Source organism: Sordaria macrospora, chromosome 2, assembly GCF_033870435.1.
Source record: "Sordaria macrospora chromosome 2, complete sequence".
NCBI lineage: Eukaryota > Fungi > Ascomycota > Sordariomycetes > Sordariales > Sordariaceae > Sordaria > Sordaria macrospora.
Genome location: NC_089372.1, coordinates 4,475,693 through 4,502,407, shown reverse-complemented (window position 1 = coordinate 4,502,407; position 26,715 = coordinate 4,475,693). Strand labels below are relative to the sequence as shown.

General features: G+C 52.5%; 5 protein-coding genes across 5 annotated transcripts; 3 read left to right on the top strand and 2 right to left on the bottom strand.

Moving 5' to 3' along the window:
• Positions 1-6,221: 6,221 nt before the first annotated feature.
• Positions 6,222-7,796, bottom strand: SMAC4_03129 (uncharacterized protein). Its single transcript, XM_003349493.2, has 2 exons — positions 7,289-7,796; positions 6,222-7,209 (listed from the first exon to the last, which is right to left on the bottom strand). Exons 1-2 carry the CDS (start codon positions 7,564-7,566, stop codon positions 6,492-6,494), a joined length of 996 nt encoding a protein of 331 aa, XP_003349541.1. The 5' UTR covers positions 7,567-7,796; the 3' UTR covers positions 6,222-6,491.
• A 1-nt stretch (position 7,797) lies between these two features.
• On the top strand, positions 7,798-9,142 carry SMAC4_03128 (uncharacterized protein). Its single transcript, XM_003349492.2, has 2 exons — positions 7,798-8,098; positions 8,189-9,142. The coding sequence occupies exons 1-2, from the start codon at positions 8,086-8,088 to the stop codon at positions 8,944-8,946; spliced, it is 771 nt and encodes a 256-aa protein (XP_003349540.1). The 5' UTR covers positions 7,798-8,085; the 3' UTR covers positions 8,947-9,142.
• A 2,660-nt stretch (positions 9,143-11,802) lies between these two features.
• SMAC4_03127 (uncharacterized protein) lies at positions 11,803-13,380 on the top strand (the record flags this gene model as incomplete). The annotated part of the gene is made up of 1 exon (XM_003349491.1): positions 11,803-13,380. One exon carries the CDS (start codon positions 11,803-11,805, stop codon positions 13,378-13,380), a length of 1,578 nt encoding a protein of 525 aa, XP_003349539.1.
• A 40-nt stretch (positions 13,381-13,420) lies between these two features.
• SMAC4_03126 (uncharacterized protein) lies at positions 13,421-15,895 on the bottom strand. Its single transcript, XM_003349490.2, has 3 exons — positions 15,249-15,895; positions 13,863-15,198; positions 13,421-13,788 (listed from the first exon to the last, which is right to left on the bottom strand). The coding sequence occupies exons 1-3, from the start codon at positions 15,734-15,736 to the stop codon at positions 13,612-13,614; spliced, it is 2,001 nt and encodes a 666-aa protein (XP_003349538.1). The 5' UTR covers positions 15,737-15,895; the 3' UTR covers positions 13,421-13,611.
• Positions 15,896-16,187: 292 nt separating this feature from the next.
• Positions 16,188-18,012, top strand: SMAC4_03125 (uncharacterized protein). Its single transcript, XM_003349489.2, has 2 exons — positions 16,188-17,193; positions 17,246-18,012. Exons 1-2 carry the CDS (start codon positions 16,566-16,568, stop codon positions 17,809-17,811), a joined length of 1,194 nt encoding a protein of 397 aa, XP_003349537.1. The 5' UTR covers positions 16,188-16,565; the 3' UTR covers positions 17,812-18,012.
• Positions 18,013-26,715: the final 8,703 nt, after the last annotated feature.

Sequence of the window (26,715 nt, the reverse complement as noted above, 5' to 3'; positions counted from 1 at the left end):
CGAATCAAAGTCGATTGCGTTGTGACATCCCTGACCCCCAGCTTCGCTAGGGTGAGGGGTGCTTCTAAACCTGACGAGTATTTGGGCAGAGTGTCCTGAGCTTGAGGCTTTCACGTTCATGGACACGGGTGCGAGGTGCTCATCGACATCCACATTGAGTACCAGGAGCAAAGGTGCCTCTCACGGCATGGCATTGGCATGTTCTGCCAGTACAAGGGAAGGTTTCGGTATGGTTCTGTATGGATAGAACTAGAGGTATCTATGACTCTTTCGTAGTTCACGGGGCTATTGGTACATCTGCTGCTTTCAGAGAGCAGCGCGGCAATGGCATCACGGTTGGCCGCCTGCTGGGATGGTCCGAGGGGGGTAAAAAGGCCCAGAGTCAGAAGCTGGAGACTTGGCTGGGTACTTATGCCGCCCTTCTCCATCTTCTCCTCTGAGCCATCCATCGTGATCTTTCCCACCAAGCACATCAGTCTGCCTTGCGGATATGACCTCTTTGCTCCTGCGCCACCTCCTCATCTGCCAGGTTTGCGCATTTTCCCTCCAGAAACTTCTTGGATCGCAGGCACCGGACATCTCCCGGCGAAGCCCGGGCCAGGGAAGCGCTTTTGTCACAAGTCTTCTCGCAGGACTCTTCACATTACAGCGCGGGTGGTACGGAGAAGATCGTGACGGGGTCTCTGTGCTTCATACGTCTACCGAAGAATCTGGCCAAATCCGGAAACGAGAACCTTCCTTTCTAGATAGGTACCGAGCGCCAGCAGTAGTGTGTAGTGCAAGTCTGAACCTGTATTTTGAGACGCACGCAACTTATCGTGCTGGACAATTCCTTGCCATCTACGACTAGCAACGCGGTCCTGGATGGCACCGTCTGCGAGTTGATGTACCTTGAGGCGCGGGCAGATCGGAGCCCAGGAGAGGAGGTTTAACTTGGAACTTGCTTCTGACTCTGACAAGATTCTCGGATCAAGGTAGACGCGCTGACGCGGTACTACGAGTTCACCTCGCTCCGGGAACTGCTGAGCAACGATCATGACGCACAGAGAGCGTGCTTCGGTGTCTTGACCCATCTCCCCACCGTTGTGGTGTTGTCGTCAAGGTCCAAGGCGCTCTGCCTGTAACAGGCATGTCGTGGGGGAGTCCTGGGTGTTGGAATGGCTGCGAGGACCGCTTTTGGTGAAGATAACGTGATGGTGAAGAGGGACAACTCAGTACATATACCCGTCACTGCCAACCAAACAACCTACAACCCATGTCCCCACATGCCAGTGAGACGATGAGCAGTTGTGAGCGGCGGGTGATATGATCATGTCATGTTTTCAACCACAGGAGGTATCAAAGGGGCAGGATGTCTCCAAGGGGCAAGGCAGCCGACGGCAATGTCGAATGTGGCTACGTACTTGATTGAAGAAGTACAGATAATGAAAAGCTCTGATCACAGAGTCTGCACACAAGTGTCTTCAACATGAAGCTGTCTTGACTGAAACGCCTGCCGTGACGACAGTGAACATGACGATAACATCATCACTGCGAGCCCCTTACATCGTAACGGTGTCCCTCAGTTTTGAAACCGAAGCATGGGACCGAAAGATGAAAGGAGACCGATGAAAAGAAGAGGGAAAATGAGGCAATGGAAGGAAAAGGGGATACGTGTTGACTTTAAATGAAGTGCTTGCTGTCTGTATCCAGTCTCGTAACTGCCGATTGACGTTATCAGACATCTGATTCGTCATTCAAAGTTCTCTCCAACGACCTCAGCAGACTTGCCTCCTGTGCTTCAAGTTCATGTGCAGATGCAGATGATAGGAGATGTGCAGAATAGCCTCGTAGACGGGCCCGAGAAGGCTTCTTCTGGGTCAGGTGGTAGGCATAAGACACCGGACACTTGTGCACCCAAGTCACACCAGATACCTTTAGTGTTCTAGGATGTCGGTTATCTTGGTCGTCTGTAGGCCTCCAGTTTTAGCAGTGTCCTGTCAGGCTTCCACACTGAACTGACCGGGCACTTGCCTCGTGATAACCTCTTCGACAGAGACCACTCATGTAGAGCAGCTCAGAGCCTACCAGCATGCGTGCAACACTTCACACATGAGCTTGTGGTTGGGCTTTGCACTGGACACGCGTGGAATGCATGACTTGCTTCCATGGTGACTAGCTGCCTTCGACTGTGTTCGTCATTAGAAGAAGGCAGTGCTGCAGGCGGCCTCTCGAAAGTTCGGACGAGGTTCCGCAAGGTTCTCGGAATGCCTGGGTATTTAGCTCCTCCTCTTGCTCTTATATTTCTCACTCTTCCTTCCTGCCTCTTCCTCTTCTTCTTTGCGTTGTCTCTTCTTCCCCCTTCTCATCTCTTCCTGTCCTGTCCTCGTTGTCCTTCTTCTTCTCCTCGTCCTTCTCCTCGTCCTCGCCTTCTTCTTTCCTCTCTCCCTTTTCTCTATCTAGGAGGACCCGGGTCCAGGTACCCAAGGCCTGAGAGAGCTCAGTGTCATGTTTCAAGGAGCTCATGGATCGTTCCGTGGGTTTTGGAGGTCCAGAATAAGGAAGAGAACCCAGAACTCTGGTCAAAGAAAAAGATAAACTTAGACAAAGACATTGTACACTTGTTCGTCTTTTCAGTCCTGAACGGTATCTTAGAATAGGTAACTTGGATCGTTGATGAAGGGTGGAAGAGACAGAAATACCTGCTACCGGGTTTTTTCAGGGTCACTTGAGACGCGGGGTTCTACCCAGGAGCAGTTAAAAGGAGGCTTGTGCTTGGTGGAAGCAGCTCCTGTCTGGAAGGGAAGGCCAGATGATCGGCCAGTGGTAGTTAGAGCTGGCATGTCTACTCTTTGGAGTCAAGGACACACTCACGCCATCTAGACACAAACTAGCAGTACCACCGCTCATTGTCGACTCTGACTGTCTATGCCAAGTCAAGTTCACAAGGTGAAGCAGGCAGAGCAACCTCACGCCAGCGGCCAGATGATCTGTTCGAGCTGATTTTGAGTATCTAGCTAGAGGAACAGTGAGGGAGGCACCAATAAAGTAGAACCAGGGGTTACGATGATGGAGAGACAATGACAAAGGAAATCGAAACGTACAAGAATGAGCGTGACATTATTACATCCTTCGTCTGTTGAGGCCATGTAGCAACCAGAGTGTCTGTGGAGGAGGCAATAGGGTCTTAAGATCACTTCCGACTATGTTGTCGTTTCTTCTGTCCTTACCACTTTGGGTCAGAAGGTCTGTCTGGTACCCAAGCTCTACCACGTGCAGTGGTTCTGCGAGGCAGAGTTGGAGTAGAGGACAGAGTCTTCGTCACACCCACGGGCATGTCTTGTTCGTCTTTGTTTCTTTTTCTTTGTCCTTTCTCTTCGTTGTTCAAGGGACGGAGGGGATCGAGCGATCGTCGGCACTACGGTCGGTATGTCGACGCGGTATCGTTGGGTTGAGGGCGTCGAGGAACCGGTGTCTGGTACGGTAGATAGGAATGTATGTAGGAGAAAAGGGACTCTTTTGTTGTGTGTCTAGAGAGACTCGAATGGCTGGGAAAAGTAACGACAAAGAGGATAGTTGAAGGAGAGGACAAGCAGCTTGCTCGAAGGGAAAAAAGACGAGTGAATACCAGGAGAGCAATGCCGTGGGGTCGGTCAGTACGGAGCTGCTCGGATGCCCAGTCCTTCCGAACGGCACTCGGCTTGACGGAAGGCGTTGATGTGGCAACGCTGTAATTATAGAGACGGCGGTCCTGGTTTATGGAAAGGAAAAATACCCAAATAGAATGGAAAATGGGGCAAAGAAAAGCTCTGGGGAATGAACAATGAGACAAGAAAAAGGGAAAAAAAAAAAAAGAAAAAGGGAAAAAAAAAGACGCTTGGACATGCTCGGGTATCTTAAGGCAGGGAAATAGGGCTAAGGGCTTGCCCTGCATGAGAAAACACTCCTTGGAGATGGCCGAGGAGGAGAGCAAGGTCCTGAAGTCCTGCATCCTAACTTCGTGATACAGGACATCTTCCTAGCCCTTTTTCTGCGGCTGCGGATCAGCCGGTAGAAGCCTCAACTCCAGACAGAGCGCCTGGATCAGAACAGTTCAACTGCCCGGGCAAGGTGCTATCACCTCCCACACATGGCCCAGGTTTTCTAAAATGCATGCAAAAAGAAATTGTTCCTACCGGTTGACTTGCCGTCTCTGACGCCCTGTATAAACGCACCCCATCTCTCGGTATAACCTCGTTGTCCTTTGATTCGAGGTGTTTGGGGGGAGTCCACAGCGAAATTCATCGCGTCCGTCGCTAGGCTGCAAGGCGTGCTTTTGTAGATCGGTTGTCGTGCTTCTGCTTGCTTCATATGGAAGCGGCTTGTTGAGGAACTGCCTAGGTATGCCCGGTCCTAGTGTTCGCCATCGTCGTTGTTATGTCGGTTCCCACGATGGGTGGCAGTCGTAGTTGGTACAGCAAGATGGTATGCTGTTGTAGATACGGAAATGATGCTTCGGGCTCTGTGTGGGGGTAGATGACGAGAGCAGGATGGGGGAGAGGTCGCGATAAAAAGGCGGCCGAGGCCAACCGCATCAGAATTTCTGTGCGGAAGCAAAAATCAAGAGGCAACGTGCCTGCATGAGCTTGTCGCCAGCGTTATGGGAAGTGGTGGGCTGGCTTGAAAGATTGATATGGCGGCGTAGACTGCGAGGTAGTCGAGAAGCAACCACTTGACGTGACTCGCCAGATGGAGGGCAACGCTGCGGCGACTCATGTTATGCCTGTCAGGCTCCTCTGCACTCAATGTACCTTGGGGTATGGCAAGGGGCTACTCCGAGAACGAACATAGGACCTGAAGCACACCACTGGAGTCATCGTCATCACTGTCGTGAACTGCCCAGGCGTCTTAGCCTGGACGCATGTTAGCCAACTCCTCCATTATGTTGATGCTCCATGGGCAAGCACGTACCTCCTTGAACATGGTGCGGCACATGTTGGCAGTCTTGTGCCTAGGCGTTGATGATAGGCCATAGGGATCGGATATAGCATCTCGGCCGCTCAGTTGGGTCATACGTAGTGTTGTCTCGCCCTCCAAAGGGTTGATGCATCTGTGCCATAGCGGTACGTCCCGTCTTCGTCGTATCTTCTGGCGTGCACAGGCTGGTAGACACTGTCAAGTGACTACCAAACAGTGTTTTGTTCTGGTAATGTGCCGGGCTGTTGAAACCCGCCAATCTTTCGGCGATGGAAGACGGTGCATGGAATGACCAGTCTTTGATCCATAGTGTTAAGGACGGCGTGATGTCTTGTGCCCTTGTTGACGATGTAAAACCTCGCGCAGCCTCCGTGCCATCAGAAGCCTAGGGGCTATTGTTAGTCCTCGCTTCGTGGGCCAAGTTATGAATAAGGGTGTACTTTTAGAAGATCATCAACCAACTACCTGTCGAATGACGAAGTGTTGCATGTCGAAGCCAGAGCCATCTGCAGCCGAGTCATCGTTGGGAGGCAAAAAGTAAACAAAAAAATTGGGGCCACTGAACGGAACAAGGACAACACCACCACATGTCGGGAGGACCCGTTGGTGTGGCTGGCCGAGCAGAGTTGGCGAACAGACAGGAATTGTCAGCCTCACTAACCGGTATACTCGGCCGTGCCGAACTTCAAGAACTTTGGTCCCGTTAGCAGCATAAGGTATTCTATTAAACAGTGATGCAGAGCAGGGTGTTTGGGGAACGTGCAGTTGACCAGTCTGGCTTCTTCAGCCCTGCAGAAAATTCTGCTGCGTGGATGAAAGTGGACCGAGTGGACGTGAGAGTTGACTTACCGGAGCAGTCACTCAAACTGATATAGTAGCGCGGTGTCAGGTCGAGGTAATTATTGAGTTGTAGCTTGGGCAAAAAGAATACGGCGACAGAAAAGAGAAAGAAGAGAAAGAGGGGAAAAAAGTAGGGCAGAGAGCAGAAAGAATAAGAAGGGACTGATACCGGTGGCCATACTAGCTTTGTAGCCGTTGAAAAGTCCGCCGAGGAGCAACTGGCAGTGTAACGGTGACAGAGAAAATTGTTCGGGCAACCAAAATATAATGAACAAATATCGAAATGGTAGAAGCTAAGAAGGCCAAAGTCAGAAGATAGATTAGAAGGGAGAAGAAGAGAAGAAGGGAAAATGTTTCAGCCAGTTCTTGAATGTACCCAGACCGGAGTGACGTGTGGATCATGTTGTGAAATGTCATGAGGCAACGGCCTGCTCTGATTCTATAGCTTCCGTTGTTGGGATAAGCGGTCGTTAGTAGCAGAGAAATGTGTCACTCGCGCATTTCTCGAGAGCCCGAACCAGCGGGTACAGATACCACTTTCTCTTTCAAGTGTCCATAGATCAAAGCTACATACCTTTGGTACGCATTCCTTGAAACGCCTGTGACAATATACCCTGCGTCCGAGTGCAGCACTGCCTCCAGCTCCACCAACGTTACTATATAACAAGTCCAGTATACGCGTGTTCACAGTTCCTCTCACTTGCTCTTCGAGTATCCTAATCAATCCTCGCCCTCTTGCTCTCTCCCTGTTCTTCCTTCTCCCCACCACCCTCAGCCGAACCCTCCACATCCTCTCTCCTCCTCACGGTACCAGCACCCTCACCAAGCTCTCCACTGACACCACCCTCTTCTTCTTCTCCTTCAATGTCAACCTCAACCTCCTCCTCGCCACCAATCCAGTTTCCATGTTCGTCAAAGTACTCGTGAACATTATCCGCTGTGATCCACCCGGAACTACCAGGCATCGGCGGCGGCAGACCTCCTGAGCTTGACCCCGCAAACACGCCCTGGAACCCTTCGATGGCGTCGCCCTCAAAGATTATCCTGTTGTCATCGTATTCATCATCTTCATCGCCCTCGGCGGGGTCGGGGTTGAGGTCGGCGCATGCGGTGATGGCCTTGAAGAGTTTTGTCGCCTCGTTGTCAGGTTGTTTCTTGCCGATTGTTGATTCTGCCTCCTCGGTTTCGGTTTGCGCAGCTTCGGTGGCAGAAGCAGAAGCAGTACCTGCAGGAGCGGTTGGGGGGATGAGGGTAAGCTCGACAGTCTCGAAGTCGTCGTCGTCGGCGCCGCCGTCGGGAGAGAGCTCGAGCTGGAGGAAGACGGAGGGGTACTTGGTTTCGCCAGTGCCGATGGTCTTGATCGCGTGAATGCTAATCACGGGGTACGGGATCTCGAAGCCGACTTCAGCGGAAGGGGAGAATATTGTGAGGTTTCTGTACAAAGAGGACGGGTCGGGTTAGCTTCTGATCATGCGGGTGAGGACCTTGACGGCTCTGGAGCAGATGAACGTACTGGGAATTGACATAGAGATCTACTTTCTGCTCGACGGCCTCCTCAGCACCCTCGCGCAAGGCCGCGCCCTCAGGAGCTGTAGGTGCAGTCTCGAGGTCGGCCGGGAAGAAGGGCAGCTTGCCGCGCTGCGACTTGGGGATCCAGGCCTTTGCGCCGGTCGCATGGTAGTAGAGAACGGGCTTTCCGCCGAAGAATGTCTCGGGGGTTTGTTGGAGGTGCTCCTCGAGGGGTTTAAAGTCTGCGAGCGCAGGCGGCGTCCGAATCGTGGTGGGTGCCATCTTTGGGTGTTTGTTTGTTTTGTCGAAATTACGTACAAGTTACAGTGGTACAGACGCGAAGCTTGAAGTTGAAGCTGCCGCTGAGCTCCAGAAGCTCTGGGCGATCTTTAGTGGGGTCGAATTGCTTCATTATGGGGCTTATCAGTTTATCGTTCCCGCTGTGGGAATGACCCTTGCAGCTCCATTGGCACTCATCATCGCTGACTCCAAAGTCCAACTTGTACCAAAACATCCCCGCGTCTCCAAGTTCAATAACATTCAGATTGGTTCCTTCAACTGGGACGGAAAGCCGAACAAGACTTACGATACAACCTGTGTCTTTCCAATTGGCACACCTCGAATTAACCTCACCATTTTGCAGACACACAACACTCGAGCGCTCCATTCCATCCTCAGCCTCTCGTCCTGGTCCCAGTCGTCAAGGTCCTCCTCCTCCGCCGGGCAAGAACACCACCTGAACTGGAACTTCATCTTTCTCAGCCTCGCAGCCTCTTAGCCTTCCACATCACAACCGCCAAAATGCACGACAACCGTAAGTCCACAATCCTCCTCCTCCAAATTAGCCCCTTTCCAACTCTTTCTCTCTCACAATCCCATGACTAACACCCCCACTCTCTCCTAGGAACCCACCCCCTCCTCCAACAACTCCCCCTAACCGTCTCCCCCTTCGTCTCCCTCCCGTCCTCCGCCACGCTCCCCTACACCTACAAGCCCATGCCCAGCGCCTTACCACCCTCCACATCCGGCGTCGGCATCGGCGTCGGCATCGGCGTTGGCGTCAACACTTCCAGCCAAAACCACTCCTCCTCAGAAGGAAACGACCCAACAACAACAACAACAACAACAACAACAACAACAACAACAACAACATCCACGTCCTCCTCCAACCTCAACAAGCCAAAATACATCATCTCCCCCACCTCCGGCCACGCCGCCCACCCAGACGACATCATCGCCTCTTGCCAAGCTCTGCAAGCGCACGTCGCAAAGCTACAATCAGACGCAGGCGCGGAACTCAAAGCTCTGGAGGAGAGGATCAAGAAGAGGGAATTGGCGGAGAAGAGACGGGTGGCGCCGGGGTGGCTGGATAGTGAGGCTAGGCTGTTGGAGCCGGAGCGGAAAGGTGGGCTTTCCAAGAGAGGGAACGGGGCCAGTTTGTTGGATGCGCAAGATGGCGAGGGTGACGAGCAGCAAGGAGGAAATGGGGGGAAGGATGGGGGTATTGCTGGGTTAACTCAACGGTTCAGCGCGCAAGGGTTCGGATTGGGGCAGGCTGGTTATGGAGGACAAGGAAACGGGGGGCCAACTGAGATGGCGGTGCCAGATCAAGGGGAGGAACTGGATAGGACATTTGGGGTTGTCGGGATGGGTCAAAGATGATGTGTTGGAGTTGCGTCACGGGATCCGGTACTCGTCTGGGTCTGCCTAGCTGGCTGGGTTTCGGGGTCTGGGCAAGCGGCAATGGGGTCACCTTATGCTTTTTAAAAAAAACTTCAAAGTTGCTGGCTTTTGGCTCTCACGTACATGTTCCAACTTTGAGATCTCACTGGACGGGGCAAGAAAGCGTATGCCAATTACATATCAACGCAGATCCGAGGGCACGTTTGGAAAGATCGCCCAGCACCAAATGTAAATGGGTTTGAACTTTTGTGGCAGGCTAATCGCAATAGACACGTCTGATGCGAACAGTGATATTGTGCTAACTGAAGGCATGGTTGGTCACATCGACATTGACACCCAGCCCGATGGGCTCTCGAATATCTTTGTCCACAAGTGCGCCAACAAAGCTACTCTACAGACATAGTAAGACTGATAAACCATCGACGATGCCACCTCTCCGCCAAAACTGCAACAGGTCCAACGGCAGTTCCGTCCACATCAAGCTACCAAGAACCCTTCCGCAAAGCACATGTCATCTTTGGGTGGTTTTTGCAAGTCCATTTTTTTTCTGCGCACCACGATCAGGCCTATCCATGATAGCCTTCGCCTATGGTCGCAAGGCAGTGGCGCCGTGTTAGCCGTCCCTCCAAACTAGGGCCCAAAGAAACAGGAATCGAACCCGCCCAGCTCATACACAGCGGCACACCTCATTCTCAAAACACGCTTGACATGCTCTGAGAGGGGATGACGAGGGAAATTCCGCCGCCATCCGACACCCAGGCGCCATCCACAAAAACTCTATTAAAAAAAAATGGCGCCCAGGTCCGGGCCAAGACACTTGGTCACCGGCGATCGATTGTCCGAAAGTTCGGTATTGTCTGTCTTTGGTCTCATCCAGATGGTCAACGCAGAATACATTAGATAGCTTTTCCAAGCTTGCAATCTGCGTGTTGCATGTGAGCACCCTTCGGCGACGGCCGATCGCAGGAATATGATCATAGCTGCGGAAAGACACTTTGCACATCAGCTACTTGCGAGGACCAAACTCCTGTCCAACTGTGTTTAAAAAACACAGTTGGCGGGGATGGTGGGGTCGCCTGTGAAAGGAGAGGTTAGAGGGTACGATCGCCTCTACTCTCATCAAACTCCCCCGTGGTAGTCCTGTCGGGTGGACCCCCTACCGCCGGTCGGAGGATCCCTGAGGCCTATGATTCGGGATGATCAGTCCGTCATTGCAAGGCCGGCCCTTTGACAAGACTTATGGTTGCGTCTCTGCGTTTGCTCTGAATGCTGTCGAAAGAGTATCTAGTCGTTTTCGCGAACATGGGTGTGAGTAACTGGCGCGAAAAGGTGGAATCAACATTCAGGTTCCCGGGCGGCACCGCGTGGAGGTGCAGAGGCCGACTTCGCCGCCCTCACAAGTGATGCGGGGTGAGGACGGTGCTGGAAGATGCCCGTGGTTCTGAAGCGACCAGCGAGACTGCGTGATTCGTGCAAGTGTGCGACAGTGCTGCTTGAAGAGGGGCAACGATAGCCAAGGGACATGCGAAGGGAGAGGCGCTTCTTGTCTGTACTGGTGCCACGAAGATCGCCATCCTTGAAAGGCCTTGGTGAAGAGTCGCCAGGTTGTCAAGCGACTCGTCCCTGCGCTCAGCTACCAGGTGGTCGATTGTCGCAACACTGATCTGCATGTAAGACCGAGGTCAGCTTCCAGCACGAACGAGTGATGTGTGGTCCACTGGTGTGGGAGCAGAGACATACGATATTGGAGGAGTCACCGGATGACTTGGATTGAATCACGCCGATGACGGACTTGTCCTCAACACCAGACCAGAGTCGATGACGGACTTGTCCTCAACACCAGACCAGAGTCGATGACACGCTCTGTGCTGAGGACGAAATCGCACTGGGAAGAAGACTGGACCGTGACCCAAAGCAATGTCGACACGCCTGAACAAGACCCTGAAGAAGAGTAAGTGAAGGCAACTAGGCTGCTGACGGAAGGCTGATAGATATCGTATGGTTGGTCCTTATGAGTTGAAGGTTGATAAGGTCCGAGACGATGGAGGTCGGAGGAGGAAAGTAAGACCGTGTTGATGAAATGTCGCTGATGTTGTGCAACGCGTGGGATGCGGAGACTGAGAAGAGAGCGTATCGAACGGGAAAAAGTGAAGTGAAGTTTGAGCAGAAGATAAAAGTTGGAGGGAGAAGGGATCTTATATAGAGGGGAGATGTGTGCCGTGAATGGCGGATCCACAAAGAGTGAAGTGATTGTTTGATGATGACGGGATGGAGAGGGAAACAAACGGATCAAACAGAGATGGGGGGCCCAGAATAAATACGCCAAACCCTTCGTCCCCTACCCTGTTTCTTCCTGTCTTGGTCGAATCCTTTTCCTTCCTCAGTGTCTTGGTTCTTTCCCCGTGGACATCGTTGCCTTCCTTCTGTCTGGCGAGGCGCTTTCTGAACTCTTTAAGAGCTCCTTCCTGTCATAGAGTTCTGTGTGTGAAATCGCAGGTGTCGCTCGTCGCTGAAGCCGGAAAGCACAGACCAACAAACGCCCAAACACGAAGCCGTCATGCGGGGCATTCGTAGCTGGACCGGGTCTTGGCAGCGGGAACCAAACAGCCGCCAAGGTCCACTTGCCGCATCACGAAATTTACGGCACGTATCGTACTTGACCGTTGCACTGTAATTTCATCATTACCATGCAGGCATGGAAGTTCAATTCCCATTTGATTCTGAACTTTATTCCATCTTCCTGGTTTCGTTGTCCGTACTTATCTTTCATCCTTGAGCCTTGCATTCCATGCCAACCCGATATTAGCTGCTTACACTCCCGCGCCCACGCCCACCATGCCGCCAGCTAAGAGCATGACGGCCAACCCGGTCAAGGCACCGCGCTACCGCGCCGGCAAGCCCACTGGCGTCGACTCCGAATCCGAATCCGACAACGTTTCCGAAGCCGAGGAGGAGGTCCCCAAGAAACCTCCCACGCGGAAGGCGCCAGCGCCAAAGTTCCACAATGCAGCGGGTCCCGGTCGAATCATCAGTCGTGGCAACGATGGCAAGATCAACTTGAAAGCCGTCGGGATAGGTAGCAACGCCCAAGACGACGAGGAAGAAGAGAAAAGGCGACGGGCAGCAGCTGCGAAGGCACGCATCGCGGCCGAGCAGAAAGCAAGAGAGGAAGGGTTCGTGACAGAGGAAGAAGGCGAAGAGGAAGAGGAGGAAAGTGGCAGCGAGGAGGAAGAGTCGGAAGAGGAAGAGAGCTCAGAAGAGGAGGAAGCACCGAGGCGGTTGATGCTGCGACCAAAGTTCATTCGCAAGGCCGACCGCGAAGCTGGGGTAACCGCATCCAACTCGACCTCAACAGGGAAGAAGTCAACACCCGAAGAAGACGAAGCAGCTACCGAAGAGGCCCGCCGCCGCGCCGCCGACGAGATGGTCGAAGAACAAATCAAGAAAGACATCGCCGCCCGCGCCGCCGGCAAGAAGCACTGGGACGACGACACCGACCCAGAAGACGACCACGTCGACGACACGGATGATATCGACCCCGAAGCCGAATATGCTGCCTGGAAACTGCGCGAGCTGAAGCGCGTGCGTCGCGAACGCGAGGCCATAGAGGCCAAGGAGAAGGAACTCGCAGAGATCGAGCGCCGGAGAAACCTCACGGAAGAAGAACGCCGCGCCGAAGACGAGAAACACCTGCAGCAACAAAAGGAGGAGAAAGAAGGCAAAGGGAAGATGGCGTACATGCAAAAGTACTTCCACAAGGGCGCTTTCTTCCAGGATGAGAGCAAGGAGATGGGACTGGATAAGCGAGACATTATGGGCGCGAGGTTTGCGGACGATGTCAAGAATCGTGAGTTGTTGCCCAAGGCGCTGCAGTTGAGAGACATGACCAAGCTCGGAAGAAAGGGCGCCACCAAGTACAGAGATCTCAAGAGCGAGGACACGGGACAGTGGGGCCGTCTGCATGACAACAGGCCGGGCAGGGAGTTTGACAGGTTTGGAGATGAAAGATTCCAGCCTGACGGCCCGCGAAGGGATCAGTACGGCGATAGGGGTGGTGATGGGCCGAAGGGCTCCAATGCCATTCCTCTGGGTGATCGCAAGAGTGCTCCTGAGAGATCAAGGGGTGATGACAGATCGCGTGGCGAGGATTGGTATAGAGGTGATAGGGATCGCGACCGCTCTCGGGACCGTCACCGTGACAGGGACGGGGACAGAGACCGACACCGGAATAGGGATAGGTATGGTGGTCGTGACCGCGACCGACGCCGGGATGATGATTACAAGGAGAGGCGCCGGTCCCCGTCCCCAAGACGTGATCGTGATCACAACCACAATGAGCGGAGGAAACGGTCACCCTCCAGGGAGCGAGACCGGTACGACAGCGACAAGCGAAGAAAGGTGGACACTAGGTAACCTATGTCTTGCCTACCTGCGGTCTCCTCGGCTCATGCAAGGACTCCTTACGTTTTTATCGAGGTATCAGCAAGTTGGATGTGCATACTTTTTTCCATTCCGACGCCGAACCACCTGGTTATACCTAACCTAATGCCAATGCCAAACATAATACAAAAACAGATTCATACTTCCACTTTCCACATCATCAAGACATGTCTACGAACCCCCAAACTTTCATTCATACCCCATTCAAATCCTGGTAACTTCCACCCTCGCCCTTTCAAAGACCCTATGGGCAAGCATCCCGCCCGGTGCAGCATCCGCCTCCGACAGCTTTGGCGGATACAGTGTCATCCGGGCATATGTACCAGCTCGCTTGCGTTGTGACAGATACCCGGGGTTGATGACCAAGACACTTTCAATGACCTAGAAAGGGGATGGAAGTCAGCAACTGCACACATCGCGGGAAGAGAAAAAGTAAGGCACCACGAAAAACATACCTTTGCAAAAGGCGGCAACGCGCTCGGCACAATCAACACATCAGGGCGCACATTGACCATTTCGCCTAGCTTCAAGTAACTGATATCCAGCATCGCGCCCGGCGCCGCCTGCCCATCAATCACCTGCCTACCCGTCTTCGGCAGCTTCGTCCGATCGGTCGGCGGGAATAGCGGGAAGTAATGCCTCTGCTCGATCAGGTACCTGGCCACCCTCGACAAGCCATTGGTATCCTCCACCGAGCCGCCGATCAACTCCTCGTGCTTGAGCTCCCACAGCGCGTCCTGGCTGCTGATGCCCACCACCGTCTCGTTGAGGCTGAGCGTCATCGGGTTGCCGATGATCTTGACGCTCTTGTGCAGACCGAGCTCCTTGCGGGGAAAGGCGTCCTGCGGCCAGGAGACGTGGCGGTCGATTACGTCGCGCACCGAGGGAACGAGGAGGATGGTTACGTTGGGGTTTGCGGATACAAGGCGGTTCAGCGCGGGTGAGATGAGGTATTTGAAGACGGTGCTCATGGTGGCTGCATCGGGGTCGTAGACGGCTTCCTCGGGGAGGTCAAAGTCGCCCGAGGCGATGAGGGGGTGCTCGGCGTCGATGAAGGGGCCGGCGAGGATGACGGCATCAGCGTAGGTATCTGCTGCCTCGTTGATGAGAGTGTGGAGAGGTTCGAAGTCAAGGTTGTCGTCGGCAGTGTAAGGGCCAGAGGCGAAGATGACGTTGAGAGGGATGGGGTTTTCGTCGTCGGTGTCCATGGCGTCTGGACCGCCCCGTAGCCTGTTACGGTGTGCTGCCATGGTCTCTAGGGTAGAGGCAGCGTTGAGCATGAGAGGCATGCGCAAAACTTCGTTGACGGTGAACTCGCGCCCTGTGGTGTTGGTTCCGCGTAATGCGACGATCTGTCCGGGGAAGAACTGGTAGCCCCTGAGCTTGCTGACGTTTAGGGGTACTCGGAAACCGCCGCCCATCCTCCTCGACGTCTCTAATACCAGAGAAGCGGCATTGAGCTTGCCTTCAGACGAATCAGAAGCAATGCGCCCAACTGCCACAATCTCTGTAGTACTCTGCATGGCCGCGCTGCCGACTGCAGATTCGTCCAACTTGTGATGTTGCAGCACCAATGTCGTGAAGTCGTCTATCCTGTCGTCCAAAATTTCTGATGTTTCGGAAAGCTTCACTGCTAGTGGCTTGTAGCCCAGCTTCTTCTGATCGGAGGCGGCAGTAAGCTTGATGCGGGACTCGCCAAAGGGGGCGATAGGTGGTTCGGGTGCAGGGAGGTTTTCGTTGAGGATCTCGATCACTTCGCCGGCGTTTGGTCTGTCTTTGAAAGATGATGGTCTTGGAAGGGTTAGCAAGGACACATCTGCAAGGTCTTGGGCTTGACATACGGAATAGCACCCATGGCATCTAACTGTGCCTCCAGCTTCATTGGCGAACTCACGGGCTCGTTCTTCAAGCGGCTAATGGGAGTCCCCATTGGTGTCTTCCTGGCCGAGCCGAGCTTTACTGCCCGTCGAGCGGCCGGTGTTGTGAGTCCATCGAGCATACCAAATACATCGCCATTGTTCCTCGCTCCTGGTCGTGGTGTTCCTCCTTGTCGTTTTTCGGTCTTGACTTGCTCCAGCGCCTGCGCTCGGTTTGCTCGTTCTAGTGTATCTTGTAGGTCTTGCTTGAACTTGCGAACAGTGGACATGGACATCTTGGGCTGGTCCATGTCCATCTTGATGCAGTATGACTCCCACTTGAAGAACATGTCTTGCACGTCGAGTTCGTGTAGGCGCATGATCGATTGGAGCTCGTAGATGACATCGGGTGACAGCTCGGTGTTGGCAGCGCCGAAGCGCTCGTTGAGCTCGGCCACGACTGGATCGGCCATGATTGATTGCTATTGTGGTGTTTGCGCTGGCCCTTTTCTCGGGTGTTCGGTAGGTCGATGCGATGCCTTCCAGAAGAATAGGGCTTAAGGTTATGTGGTCGCAAATCGAAGGGCGCAGTCAACAAACAAAGTTACCGGGTATTACACGAAGATGATCATGGAGGGGAAGCATACATTTGGAGACGCGCCATGAACCGCGCCGTAGAAATCAATTAACGCCAAAACACGCTAAGCCAATTGACAGGGTTGGGCCTTGTGCTCTGAGGGTGTGACGATATGGAGCTCAGGGGGTCTGTGGCTGATGTGTGGCTTCCTGAAGCGCTAACGCCAAAAATTGGGAAAGCGCTTCGATGCAAGTTTGAGAGATGTGTGCCTGCACGTTGCAAACGGATCGTCCCACGTGAACAGACGGAAAGTGTCCATCAAGGTGCATTGCTTCACGAAGGCACAAAAAGATTGACAAGTTCGGTTGGTGACATCTTGAAAATAGCATATCTTCTTAATATTTTCCCACAAATCTTTCATATCTGGATATCAAGTCTTGGCTTTTCTTCGGTTCAGTCGGATAGATGTTCGCCAATTTCCGTGATCATCGAAGCTATTTGAGGCCAGCAATCAAAACCCCTAATTCGGCTGTGGCTGATACATCGTCGGCCGCTTGAGATTGGGCTGATGACATCGTCCAATTCCACTACACTTGCACTTCGCCCTATCTCAACTTTCTTGTCCTAAACCAGTTCCTACATCTTCTTGCTTTTTCCTGCACTTTCTGATCTTGTTTAACCTACGCTCTTTAATTCCAACTTCTTCACCACACCGCTCACTCAAAATGGCCACCGTCCTCAAGGTCCCTATTGCTTCTCCAACCCCTGACAGCCAGCCCAAGCCTCAAGCGCCGCTTACGGCTGATCAGCAGGAAAAGTACAACTGGTTGCTCGAGCAAGTCAAGAACTGGAAGGAAGTCCCAGCAACCGAGGGCAAGACCGGTCCCCTCACCGACAGGGAGAGGTTCTGGTTGACTCGGGAATGCCTTCTCCGCTACCTGCGCGCAACTAAATGGAACCAGAAGGAAGCTGAGAGGCGCGTCCTGGGCACGCTTACGTGGAGGAGAGAGTATGGCGTCGAGGAGTTGACCGCGGACCACATCTCGCCCGAGAACGAGACCGGTAAGCAGATCATCTTGGGCTACGACAAGGAGGGCCGCGTATGCCATTACCTGAACCCCGGTCGCCAGAACACCGAGGCCTCTCCTCGCCAAGTCCAGCACCTCGTCTTCATGCTCGAGCGCGTGATCGAGCTTATGCCTCCTCAGGTTGAGACCCTGTCCCTACTTATCAACTTCAAGTCGAGCAAGTCCAGGTCCAACACGGCTCCCGGCATCGGTCTGGCTCGCGAAGTTCTCAACATCCTTCAAAACCACTACCCTGAGAGACTCGGACGCGCTCTCATCATCAATGGTACGTTTACGCGCTGAGGAATTTCTGAATCCTGATAACTAACCAATCACAGTTCCCTGGATCGTCAATGGCTTTTTCAAGCTCATCACGCCCTTCATCGACCCCCACACCCGCGAGAAGCTCAAGTTCAACGAGGACATGAAGAAGTACGTCCCTGCCGAGCAGCTCTGGACCGAGTTCAACGGCAATCTCGAGTTCGACTACGACCACGCCACGTACTGGCCCGCCCTACAGAAGATGTGCGCCGAGAAGAAGGAGGCCAAGTACCAGCGCTGGGTTGCCAGTGGCCAGCAGATTGGCGAGTTGGAGGATTACATCACCGGTCATGCCCAAGTTGGTGTTGCTGGTCCTGTTACCGCTGCCACCTCTGCTCCTGAACCCACTCCTGCCGCATCTGCATCTGTGCCGGCTGCTGAGTCCGAGGCTGTCCCTGCTCCTGCTCCAGTTGCTGCTCCCGTACCAACAACTACGGAGGCTCCCAAGGAGGCGCCAGTACCGGCTCCCAAGGCTGTCGTTGCTGCGGAACCAACACCCGCGGTGGCGCCTGTGGAGGAGAAGAAGGAAGAGGACAAGCCAAAGGTTGTCGCGCCAACTGAGCTTGGGGAGACGACTGCTTAGAAGGTGCGCTCGGTTGTCAAATGGACGGTTTTGAAATTAGTCGCGCTGAGTTTAGGTAAAGAGTAGAACGAGGAGCTTTTGTTGCATATTTTTGATACCAATCATAGAAAGCTAGGCGCCATTGGGGTGTTTCTGGTCAGTTAGACACTATAGAAGGCGAAGCATAATAATAGTTATATTTGAAGGAAGAGCTGCCGTTTGCGGTGAACTATATGTCAGACTCGAGACTAAGCTTGGTCTTGTTGGTAGAGAAGGGCTTAATAATCTACTGAGCAATGATCTAGAGACACTTGAAGACATCTTTCATATATGTGATCCGCCGTTTTAAGCCCTATAACGGAACGGAACATTTTACAATGCCAAACCCATCTAGCTAGAATCTGAACATGATAACATCTAAGTAACAATCCAACAAACTCCAACTTATTCTCATACAAGTAAACAGATACAACCATCAAACTTCAACAGCTTCCAACAACTCACCCACACAACCCAGCCTTTCGTCCCAACCTCCTCGCTTCGAGCCCGTGCTGCCCGTGTGCTAAACCTGAAGGAAGCACAGCCAGTCATTCATTCCCTGTACAGCAGTATCGAAGCATAGCAAAATGTAAAAATAGATATTTACTTCGACCGCACCCAATTGCAGTACCTCACTGAAGACGAGGCACATCTCGGTATTTGTGTTGCCTTTTCCCGCTCCTTCTCCCTTCCTTTGAACTTACCCGCGTGTAAGGCATTCGAGGTAGGTGCGAGTTGCTGTCTTTCTTTCTTTTCCTCTTTTCATTCCTTTTCTTCTTTTCTATGTCTTTTGTTTCCCTTTTTCTTTGTCTGTTATGGGCAGGTTCGTTCTTTTCTCTGTACATTATCTCACCACGAGCTGATACTTGCTGCTCCTTCTATTTGTAGCCCTTACCAAGGTGGCAGCACCCAGCCGGTCTAATTGGAAGTTACAGTCTCGTTTTCTGTTTTCTTTGGAGCCTATTTCTGCAGAACCTTCGCTCTTTCCTCTTTATTTGCTTTTTATTTGCTTTTCATTTCCTTCAATCTCACACCACCCTCAACTATCCGTTGCTCTTTCCATGTGTACTGTACCCCTCGTTGGCCACCCAGCCAGCCAGTTCCTCTAACAGCCGGGAGTCGCAGTTGCGCGCTCGACATTGAAGCGGAGTGACGATGCTTTTCCTTTTTACGATGTACTTATTGCACTTGTGGTGTAACATGGAACAACCGTGACTCTTGTAAGTGTTTGTTCTTTAACAACTATCTTTCAGTCTTGGGTCAACGTCAGAGTTTGCAAATCCGAGACCCGCAGTTCAAAAGTTGAAGTCTTAGAGGGCGAGTGAGAATGAAGACCTATGTCAGGGGATGGTGCGCATCGATTAAATACTGATCGTAATAGGGATTGCGAAACGGAGGTTGAGAGGCTTTGATAAATGGATCGAACTTTGTTAGTTACATGGTGTACATAGACGTAAAGATCCAGGAATCTTTGTTCCTTGTGTGCATGCAAGATAAATCACACCAAAAAACAATGTATGGTTGGTCCTGGAAATCACGATACCGATTCAACAACTACTTTGCAACAAGACAATACCCTTTGCAGATTTCGTGTTCTTACGCTTCAAAAAATGCAGGTGTCCTTACCCTCTTGTGCCAAAACCTCAAAATCCTATTTCCTCTTGAAGTCCCAAAGTCCTATCCTTAATCCCAAGCCCAACAACCCAGCCAAAAACCAAGCTCGCCAAGCTCCCGTGCCTACATAGCTCAGCTAGCTAGGAAACGGCCCGACCGCCCAAGTACATAATCGGAAGGGGACTTGGGCGTGCGGCCGGGAGGGAACGGAACGGAGCGGGACGAACTGGGCAGGGAAGTTGGCTGTTCATGTCTGTCTGGGATTACCTAGTGAGTAGTAGATATTATCCGGACAGGAAGATCCTAGCTGGCTAGCATGGTAAGTATAGGTATATATGGTAGCCGGTGGTGAAGAGAAGGTTGTTCGGCTTAGCGTGGAAAATTTGAGGATATATATTTGGGTATGTATGGAAGACTTCGAGAGTGAGGTAGTCTGCTAGGACCATTAAGCTTCGGTCTGAAGAGGTCAAGCTGGTGTTTGAGGATGGCGATTAAAGATTAGCCGCTGTTGACATGCGCCGGGATCATACTGCCTCAGCTTCGAGAAGGTGCGACAGAAGCGAAGGGAAACAGAAAGTATACAAACTACAAAGTAAAGAGGGGAAGGGCGGTGGGGGCAGTATATAGCATGGCTATATATGATCACCATGATTTCGTTTGGTTTGGCCAAGGTTGCAAGCATCTGACTATATGCTTCTGCAGGACGCATTTTGTGGAAGGGGAAGTGTGTCTCAGGACATCATCCATGGAGGGATCTTATTTATTTCTTTTCGTTCTGGAAACACTGTGAACGAGAATAAGGATGAGGAACGCATAACCTTACGAATCCTCTCCCTCAACGACAAGAATAACCAACAAGGGACTTCCTCTTGTCACTTACCGGTCCGTGATCAAGGGCACAATGACAAGATGAGATGAACTAGAAGAGGATCTTCCGGTCTGGGTAGCATGTGGGATCGTGGCATCCGTCCCTGGTTGACGATCATTCTTGATGGTGAAGCGTTCCTGTTATAGTTTGATGGGGTACGTACAAGGTTGAAAAACAAAAAACAAAAAAAAGGGAATGCGAAGAACGAGGACGGGAGCGAGTAAAAGACAGCAGGTACAAGGTGTGCATAAGCTGGAATGTTCGATGTTCTCGGTAGATGTTCGCTACCACTTGGCCGGAGGATTGCGGCGAAGAAAACGCAGTGTTAATCATGTTACCAACAGCAATGCAGGGTGAAGAGTTATGCAAACATGTTCGTTCGATCTTGTGATTGTCGAGATCGATGAACCGCCCGCGGCCAAGAGATGCATAAATGTTGACACGACGGCTGACGCGAGTCATCGTATCGTCAGATATCTGGGGTATCAAACGAGCCGAGAACGGGTTGTCGTCAACAACCTTCCTCAACGGGATGCCGCTACCGTTTGAACAGTGGCATGACCGGGGTGTACCCAGACCTTTTTTCCCGTCAGGTTCGGCTTGACACTTGACAGGGCGGCAAAAGCGGGAGTTTCAGATGGTCGGAGCTCCGTCCTCAGATTGGTAATCGTTTGGGATGGATGTAACCTTGTTGACCATTGCATGATCATGCGAGAAACCCGGAGCGGGTGAGAGCACTCTTGACGGGAAAATACCCCGGCGGGTTTAGGCGGGATGGGGTAGTTTCGAATCACCAGACGGAGTCGTCATCCGCTTTTGTTCATTCTTCCGGCCCGCTGCTTCGGACAGGAGCCGATCATCCGAGGTCGACAGGTTCTCTGACGTTGTACCCCGAGACCGCGGTGACTACCCCGGAGCCGGGGGCGGACCGCGCGTGAGACATGAGGAGTCCGGCATTGACGAACCAAACGTCCTGGACGTTTGTAGCTCTAAACTCTGCCTTGAATAACACCGGCCGACGTGTATATCATCTGAGAACACTTGATGTCTAGGTGTAACAGTCGTCCAAAATTTCAACGGTTGTCATGGTGTTTCTGGCCGATCATTCTAATGGAGCGTATTCTGTGAGTGGGGTATTTGTCCTGTCAACGCTCATCGCGGGCAAAATAGCAGGACAGACCAAACATCGAGATATCGTGGCCACAGAGGATGAATTGACAAAAAGCCACTTGGTTCAAGTCTCCTCATTGCATAGCGAACTAGCATGACGATGTCGAGTGGACATCCGTGACATCGTTGTTGTCTTTTCGGAGCAGCAATCCAAATCCAGTCAAGGAAGAAGGAGTCGACCATGCTTCAACGTCGATGGAGCCCCGAACACGATGCGCACACGCCCAGTCTGACAACCTTGAGCGGGCTCGTCCGTCATGCTAGTGTAGGTTTGCAAACCCGAGGCTGGCAGCGGGCAAAGCGGCTTTTTATCGGACAAGGGGAGCTGATGTTTTGAATGGCTCATGATTTCGAAGAACGGCGTCCACTTTTAGGGCTGAAGAGAAGGAGAGAGAGCACCACTGTCGCCAAATAACTGCCGAGAGATCCGTCACCGATTGGTGGGCGGGAACATCAGGAGATGGTGGTGACCGCGGCGTGTTCGTGTAAACCCAGTTCTTGCTGACCACTGTTCAATTTATCATGGCCACCGTCGATATCTTGCCAGGGATTGGCCGTGAGCTTATCGTCATGACGGAGCCACATGGCTTCCCGCGGTCAGGTGTGCTTCGAGAATCTTCAGATCTCCGTTGACGAGGCTATTTGATTGTTTTTGGTTCTTGCATCTCCAGCTTGCTGGTTGTTGTGGGACATGTATCCAACGATTCTGTTCCTGATAGTCAGTGGTGCTTTTATGATATCGGGTGTTTCGCAGGCTCCCTTTTCTGTCAGCTTTCATCTACAGTGCTTCTGTTTCTCTTCGCCGGCGTACAAAGCTTACGGCCAGTCAGACGTGCATGAGGCTATGAACACCTTCAAGCAGACATTGCTGACCACAGGCCAATCAACAAACCGGGCGGGTGGCCGCATGAACGATCGCCGCCGTCTTCTCGCGTCGAAGATAAAGAGAAAACCGGCCGCGAGCGCGTTCGTTCCTATTCTAAGCGCGTCCGCGAGACCCATTCGCAGCTCCGGTAGACGGACGATATCCGAATGCCTCCTCCACAGCCGGATGGGGAAAGGGGGACGAGAAGCTCCGCCAAAGATCATATCGCTTGTTAGCAGCGAAGGTCGTCATCAGAAGCTGTAACCGCACAGTGCACCTCGTGGTGAAAAGTGTGCTGGGGCGGGTGAGAACTCTCCTTCTTTTCTTGCTGATTTTTTCCCGTTGGTCTTCGGTTTTCTATCCGGGGCATATTTTTTTGGACGTGTGTGTGCTGTGTGCAGTGTGCGACCAAGACAACGAATGTGATATTGTAACCCCACCAAAGAACACGATTGGGTTTGCCTCAAAAAAGAAATGTAGGATTTGCATTGGCAGGCCCCCCTTTTGCCATTCCGATGGATGTGTGTACTGAGACGGCGCACATCATTGGGGGTGATGTGGATGGACGGCATTGAGGGTTGTCTTGGAGTAAGGGATTGGTCGGATGATCGGGCTTGTCAGGAGGAGAGATCGACTCTGGGTCAGACGGGTGACCGACGACAGAAAGGCACTGGGAGGAAAAGGAAAAGTGAAAAGGCAGAGACCAACTGCCCACCATCATAGCTAAGCCCGGTTTGGGGTAGCTCAAAATCAAACAACCAATGGAATTGCATCGCTTACTGTTCCTGAGTTGTGTGCCTTTGGCGATCCTTGTATGCTCCACAAATCCAGGGGTAAGGTGGGCTCTCGACCTTGTGCTACTGCTGTCGCATTCAGACAAGTTCCTTCTGAGATGTGGATGTGTCAGATTGGCCACTAAACCACACTGGCAAAATTGGAGCTCCGACAGCGTCGGAGTAGTGGGCACAATCCTACCATTAAATTCTGACAGATGTCAGTCTCGCAGGGACGCCAGTCAACGCATCGTACACATAGTTGCATTGAAACCCAAACCATGACGAGGGCGTTTTACTTGTCTTCTCAACGGTAACAAACCCCAAACAAAAGAGTGTTCGAAATATGGAATCTGCCTTGCCGGAATAAACATTTTCTCTCGGAGATAGCCACGTCTGAGGAAAGGCAGGCATTGCCCTCCGGTTTGACCTGGAATTCAAACACGGACAAACGCCCGGTTGCCGCGGTTTCGCAGCACCGGGCTGTCGGAGCGTCCTCATTCTCACCGGATGCTAACGCTATCCGAGTCTCCACGCCAGTGGTCAAGATTACAGTATTAGTAGTTCTCTTGCCGTCTTCACCGTCCCTGATCAGGATCCTACCGGTCTCCGGCTTTTCTCTATCACGTCCGTCATCAAGTATCAGAAGCTAGGAAGCATTCCTGCGGACCGGGCGGCTGACATGAGAAAAATGCCCCGTTCCTGGTATTCCACAAGCCCGGGCCCGATTTCATTCCATTGGCCAGCTGCCGGAACTTCCCTGTTGGGAGCATGAGGCTGCTTAGGCCAGTCAGCCAGTGCGAGATCGAGAGGGGCGTGGGAAGACACAGACGAGGTGGGCTTGCAAGAAGATCATATACCCGTCCCGGTAGACAGCTGTGGTCATGTGATAAAACCTATCAGTGACCTGTTCTTTTCTATCAGCTCTAGATCATTTTCGTACGTGTGCTTGGTATTTTGGAGGAGCCTGTCTCACCCGTTACCTATCATTCCGCCAAAGCTTATCGAGTTGACCGCGTCATGCGAACCATCGGAAGAGAGCCCCATGAAAATATTTGCCGCAATACTTGTGGGGAGCCGCCTGGAGAAAGAGCTTGACCTGCCTGGTTTAGTGTATCATCGGTGTCACCATGCAGCGGGCAAGAGGAGGAAGCAGGCATTCGTGCGTTGTGTTGACGCCGCATCAGCATCGCGGAGTAAAAAAGGGCGCTAACGCAGGAACACACTGCAGCTTGCAAGGTCGTCGCAGCACCGTGCACAGAGACGTGCATCTGACGTCCGCCGCTGCCCACTTCAATTGACTTTTTTTTTGTTGTCTTGAAGTCTGTTTCTCCGCGCCCTGTTCTCTCTGCAGGCAACCAAAACGACGATGGAAGATGCGATTGAACAAACTTCCATCTTGTGGTGGCGATGTCCCGAAGGAATATCAGCCAGAATTCCAACATCAACAACAACCCCTTGCCCTTTCCCCATAGAATCCCAATGAAATGGAAAGCCGAGAACGTGGGCAGTGCTTCGGGCTTCTACTACGTCCGCCAGCTGACCCGATAGACCCCCACTGAACGACTGGCCAATCTGCCAGTGCACGAATTCGAATAGTACAGGACTCGAGGGGGTCGAGGCTTGTAAACATTGGGACTAAAACTTGTGAACCGGTCTCACAGAACACACAGCGGTCTGGGTCCAGGATGAGGAGACACAAAGACTCTGGCGTTTGCTTGAGATCGATGAGCTTTAGCGACACCAAGGAGCTGGAGTACGCACGTAATCGCCCATCCCTGAGATCACGACTCAAATAGAGTGAGGCTAGACATGGTGGTGAAGGAAGAGAAATGGAAGAAAAGCGAAGAGGGCGAACTGAAGAGACGGAACAACACCAACGGCGACACTCAATGAGAACCCATGAAAGTCTACAGGTAGCGCACTGTGTCGTCGCTTGAGGTGTCGGTGTTTTCCCCTTTTTCAGTCCCAAGAGCGCCAAGACTGCCGCCAAACTGTGGGGCCGAAGTGCTTAAATGAACGCCGATTGGTGTTCCTCAATATGGCATCAAGCACCTCTTGGCTTTCTGGTGTGCACACCAAAAGCCCTCACGACGCTGCACCCCCGGGACGAACATCTATTTTGGCTTGCTACCCCGTGCCTCGCTGTCCATGTGCACCACCACAACCAGAGGCGTGTGTCAAAAACTGAGCCTTTTCGGAGAGGCTAATGGCGCGGATTGCCAAGCGACGGATCAAACAGCCAGCTTCGGCTTTGCTGCTGATGTTTAACGGCAACGTCGGGTAACGATCAGAGCAGTGAAGGAACAAAAACGAGGGCATGGCTTTATAACGGCCGATGGTGGAGAGACCATCGTGCAACACACACGTCTCTCTCCGGTGTCAAGTGGATGAATCCCAGCTTGATACAATCCGAATTCGCACCACGTCGCGCCGATCCATTGCGCTAACATTCAGTTCAAACAGCTGGTGGAGGCATATGGTTCGTGCAAGAGTCAGGCCGTTGCATGGTCTTGCTAGTAGTGCTATTGGGATACCATATGACTGCTGGGGCTCCCAGTCTCTCCTGAACCGCGAACCCGCGGCAACAGCAATGGCAGACGTCGACAACAGAGCCGATCAGCCAGGAGACTTTCAAAGGGTCCAAATATGTCAAAGGGTTTGAAGGTGGGCCTGGGCCATAGGGGTCTGTTTTCACGAGTATGCTATCACTGCGAGCATCAATGAACGACGGCGATCTGTTTTCCAGACTGAACCCGAATGAGTCCGAGGATGAACGCGAGCGCACGTTGCACGACAGAACTATTCGGGTAGCTACGCCTCCTCGTGTATCCGGATGAACAGGTGCCAGGCGAGAAAGTGGAAGATGATATAAAAGACAACGAGAATTGGGCCGATAGTATACGTACCTGGATGTCTGGACAAGAGCTCTGGGAGCAAGCAAGCCCTCCCGATCATTGTAAGATCCGCTTGTGCTCATTCATTCCAATTGACCTTGACGGATGATGGACCGTGGCATCCCCGACGGACCCAATGAACAACAGGACCATTGCCTCGGTGACCGCCAGTGGATGTCGATTGTTCCTGGCCTGATGATCAAACGGACGAGTCCTTCCTCGATAAGATGAAAATCTTGTCGTCCGATATTCACAATGTTCATCCACGGTAGGAAAACAACCACCTGCGGTTGACGGGAATGAGGTCCATATGTAGAAAAGTGAACTTGACTGGTCATCCGGCCTGGGACTAGTGAACATTTTGGCAGCATCGCCGTTGCACCAGTTTCAATGTCTTGCATGGTGGCCAGGTCGTGGTCAGTCAGGTCAGGCCTGGCTCCCCATCCCCATCAGGGTACTGTGTCCTGTGTATGCTTGTGTCTGTTTGACGGCCTGGTTACTCCCCGTCCGTCGTCTGCCTCGAGCTCTTGGTTACCGAGATGGGAGTTGTGGACAGTCCGGTGGTCGCGGGGCTCAAGCCCGAGCCATTCCGATTCAAGCATCCCCTCCCCTTTCTTTTCCCCTCAGACCCCTTCAACTTCTAGGGCTTCTTTCGCTACTGTCTAGCTCAGAAACAGAAGAGAGGATCTCACCAACAGG

What these genes read in the sequence shown, in the direction of transcription:
- SMAC4_03129 (XM_003349493.2), bottom strand. Translation starts at nt 7,566, where the DNA reads ATGGCACCCACCACGATTCGGACGCCGCCTGCGCTCGCAGACTTTAAA. An exon ending in GATCTCTATGTCAATTCCCA is followed by an intron (nt 7,210 to 7,288) that starts GTACGTTCATCT and finishes CTCTTTGTACAG; the next exon opens with AAACCTCACAATATTCTCCC.
- SMAC4_03126 (XM_003349490.2), bottom strand. Translation starts at nt 15,736, where the DNA reads ATGGCCGATCCAGTCGTGGCCGAGCTCAACGAGCGCTTCGGCGCTGCC. An exon ending in GATGCCATGGGTGCTATTCC is followed by an intron (nt 15,199 to 15,248) that starts GTATGTCAAGCC and finishes AACCCTTCCAAG; the next exon opens with ACCATCATCTTTCAAAGACA. An exon ending in CGTTGCCGCCTTTTGCAAAG is followed by an intron (nt 13,789 to 13,862) that starts GTATGTTTTTCG and finishes TCCCCTTTCTAG; the next exon opens with GTCATTGAAAGTGTCTTGGT.
- SMAC4_03125 (XM_003349489.2), top strand. Translation starts at nt 16,566, where the DNA reads ATGGCCACCGTCCTCAAGGTCCCTATTGCTTCTCCAACCCCTGACAGC. An exon ending in ACGCGCTCTCATCATCAATG is followed by an intron (nt 17,194 to 17,245) that starts GTACGTTTACGC and finishes AACCAATCACAG; the next exon opens with TTCCCTGGATCGTCAATGGC.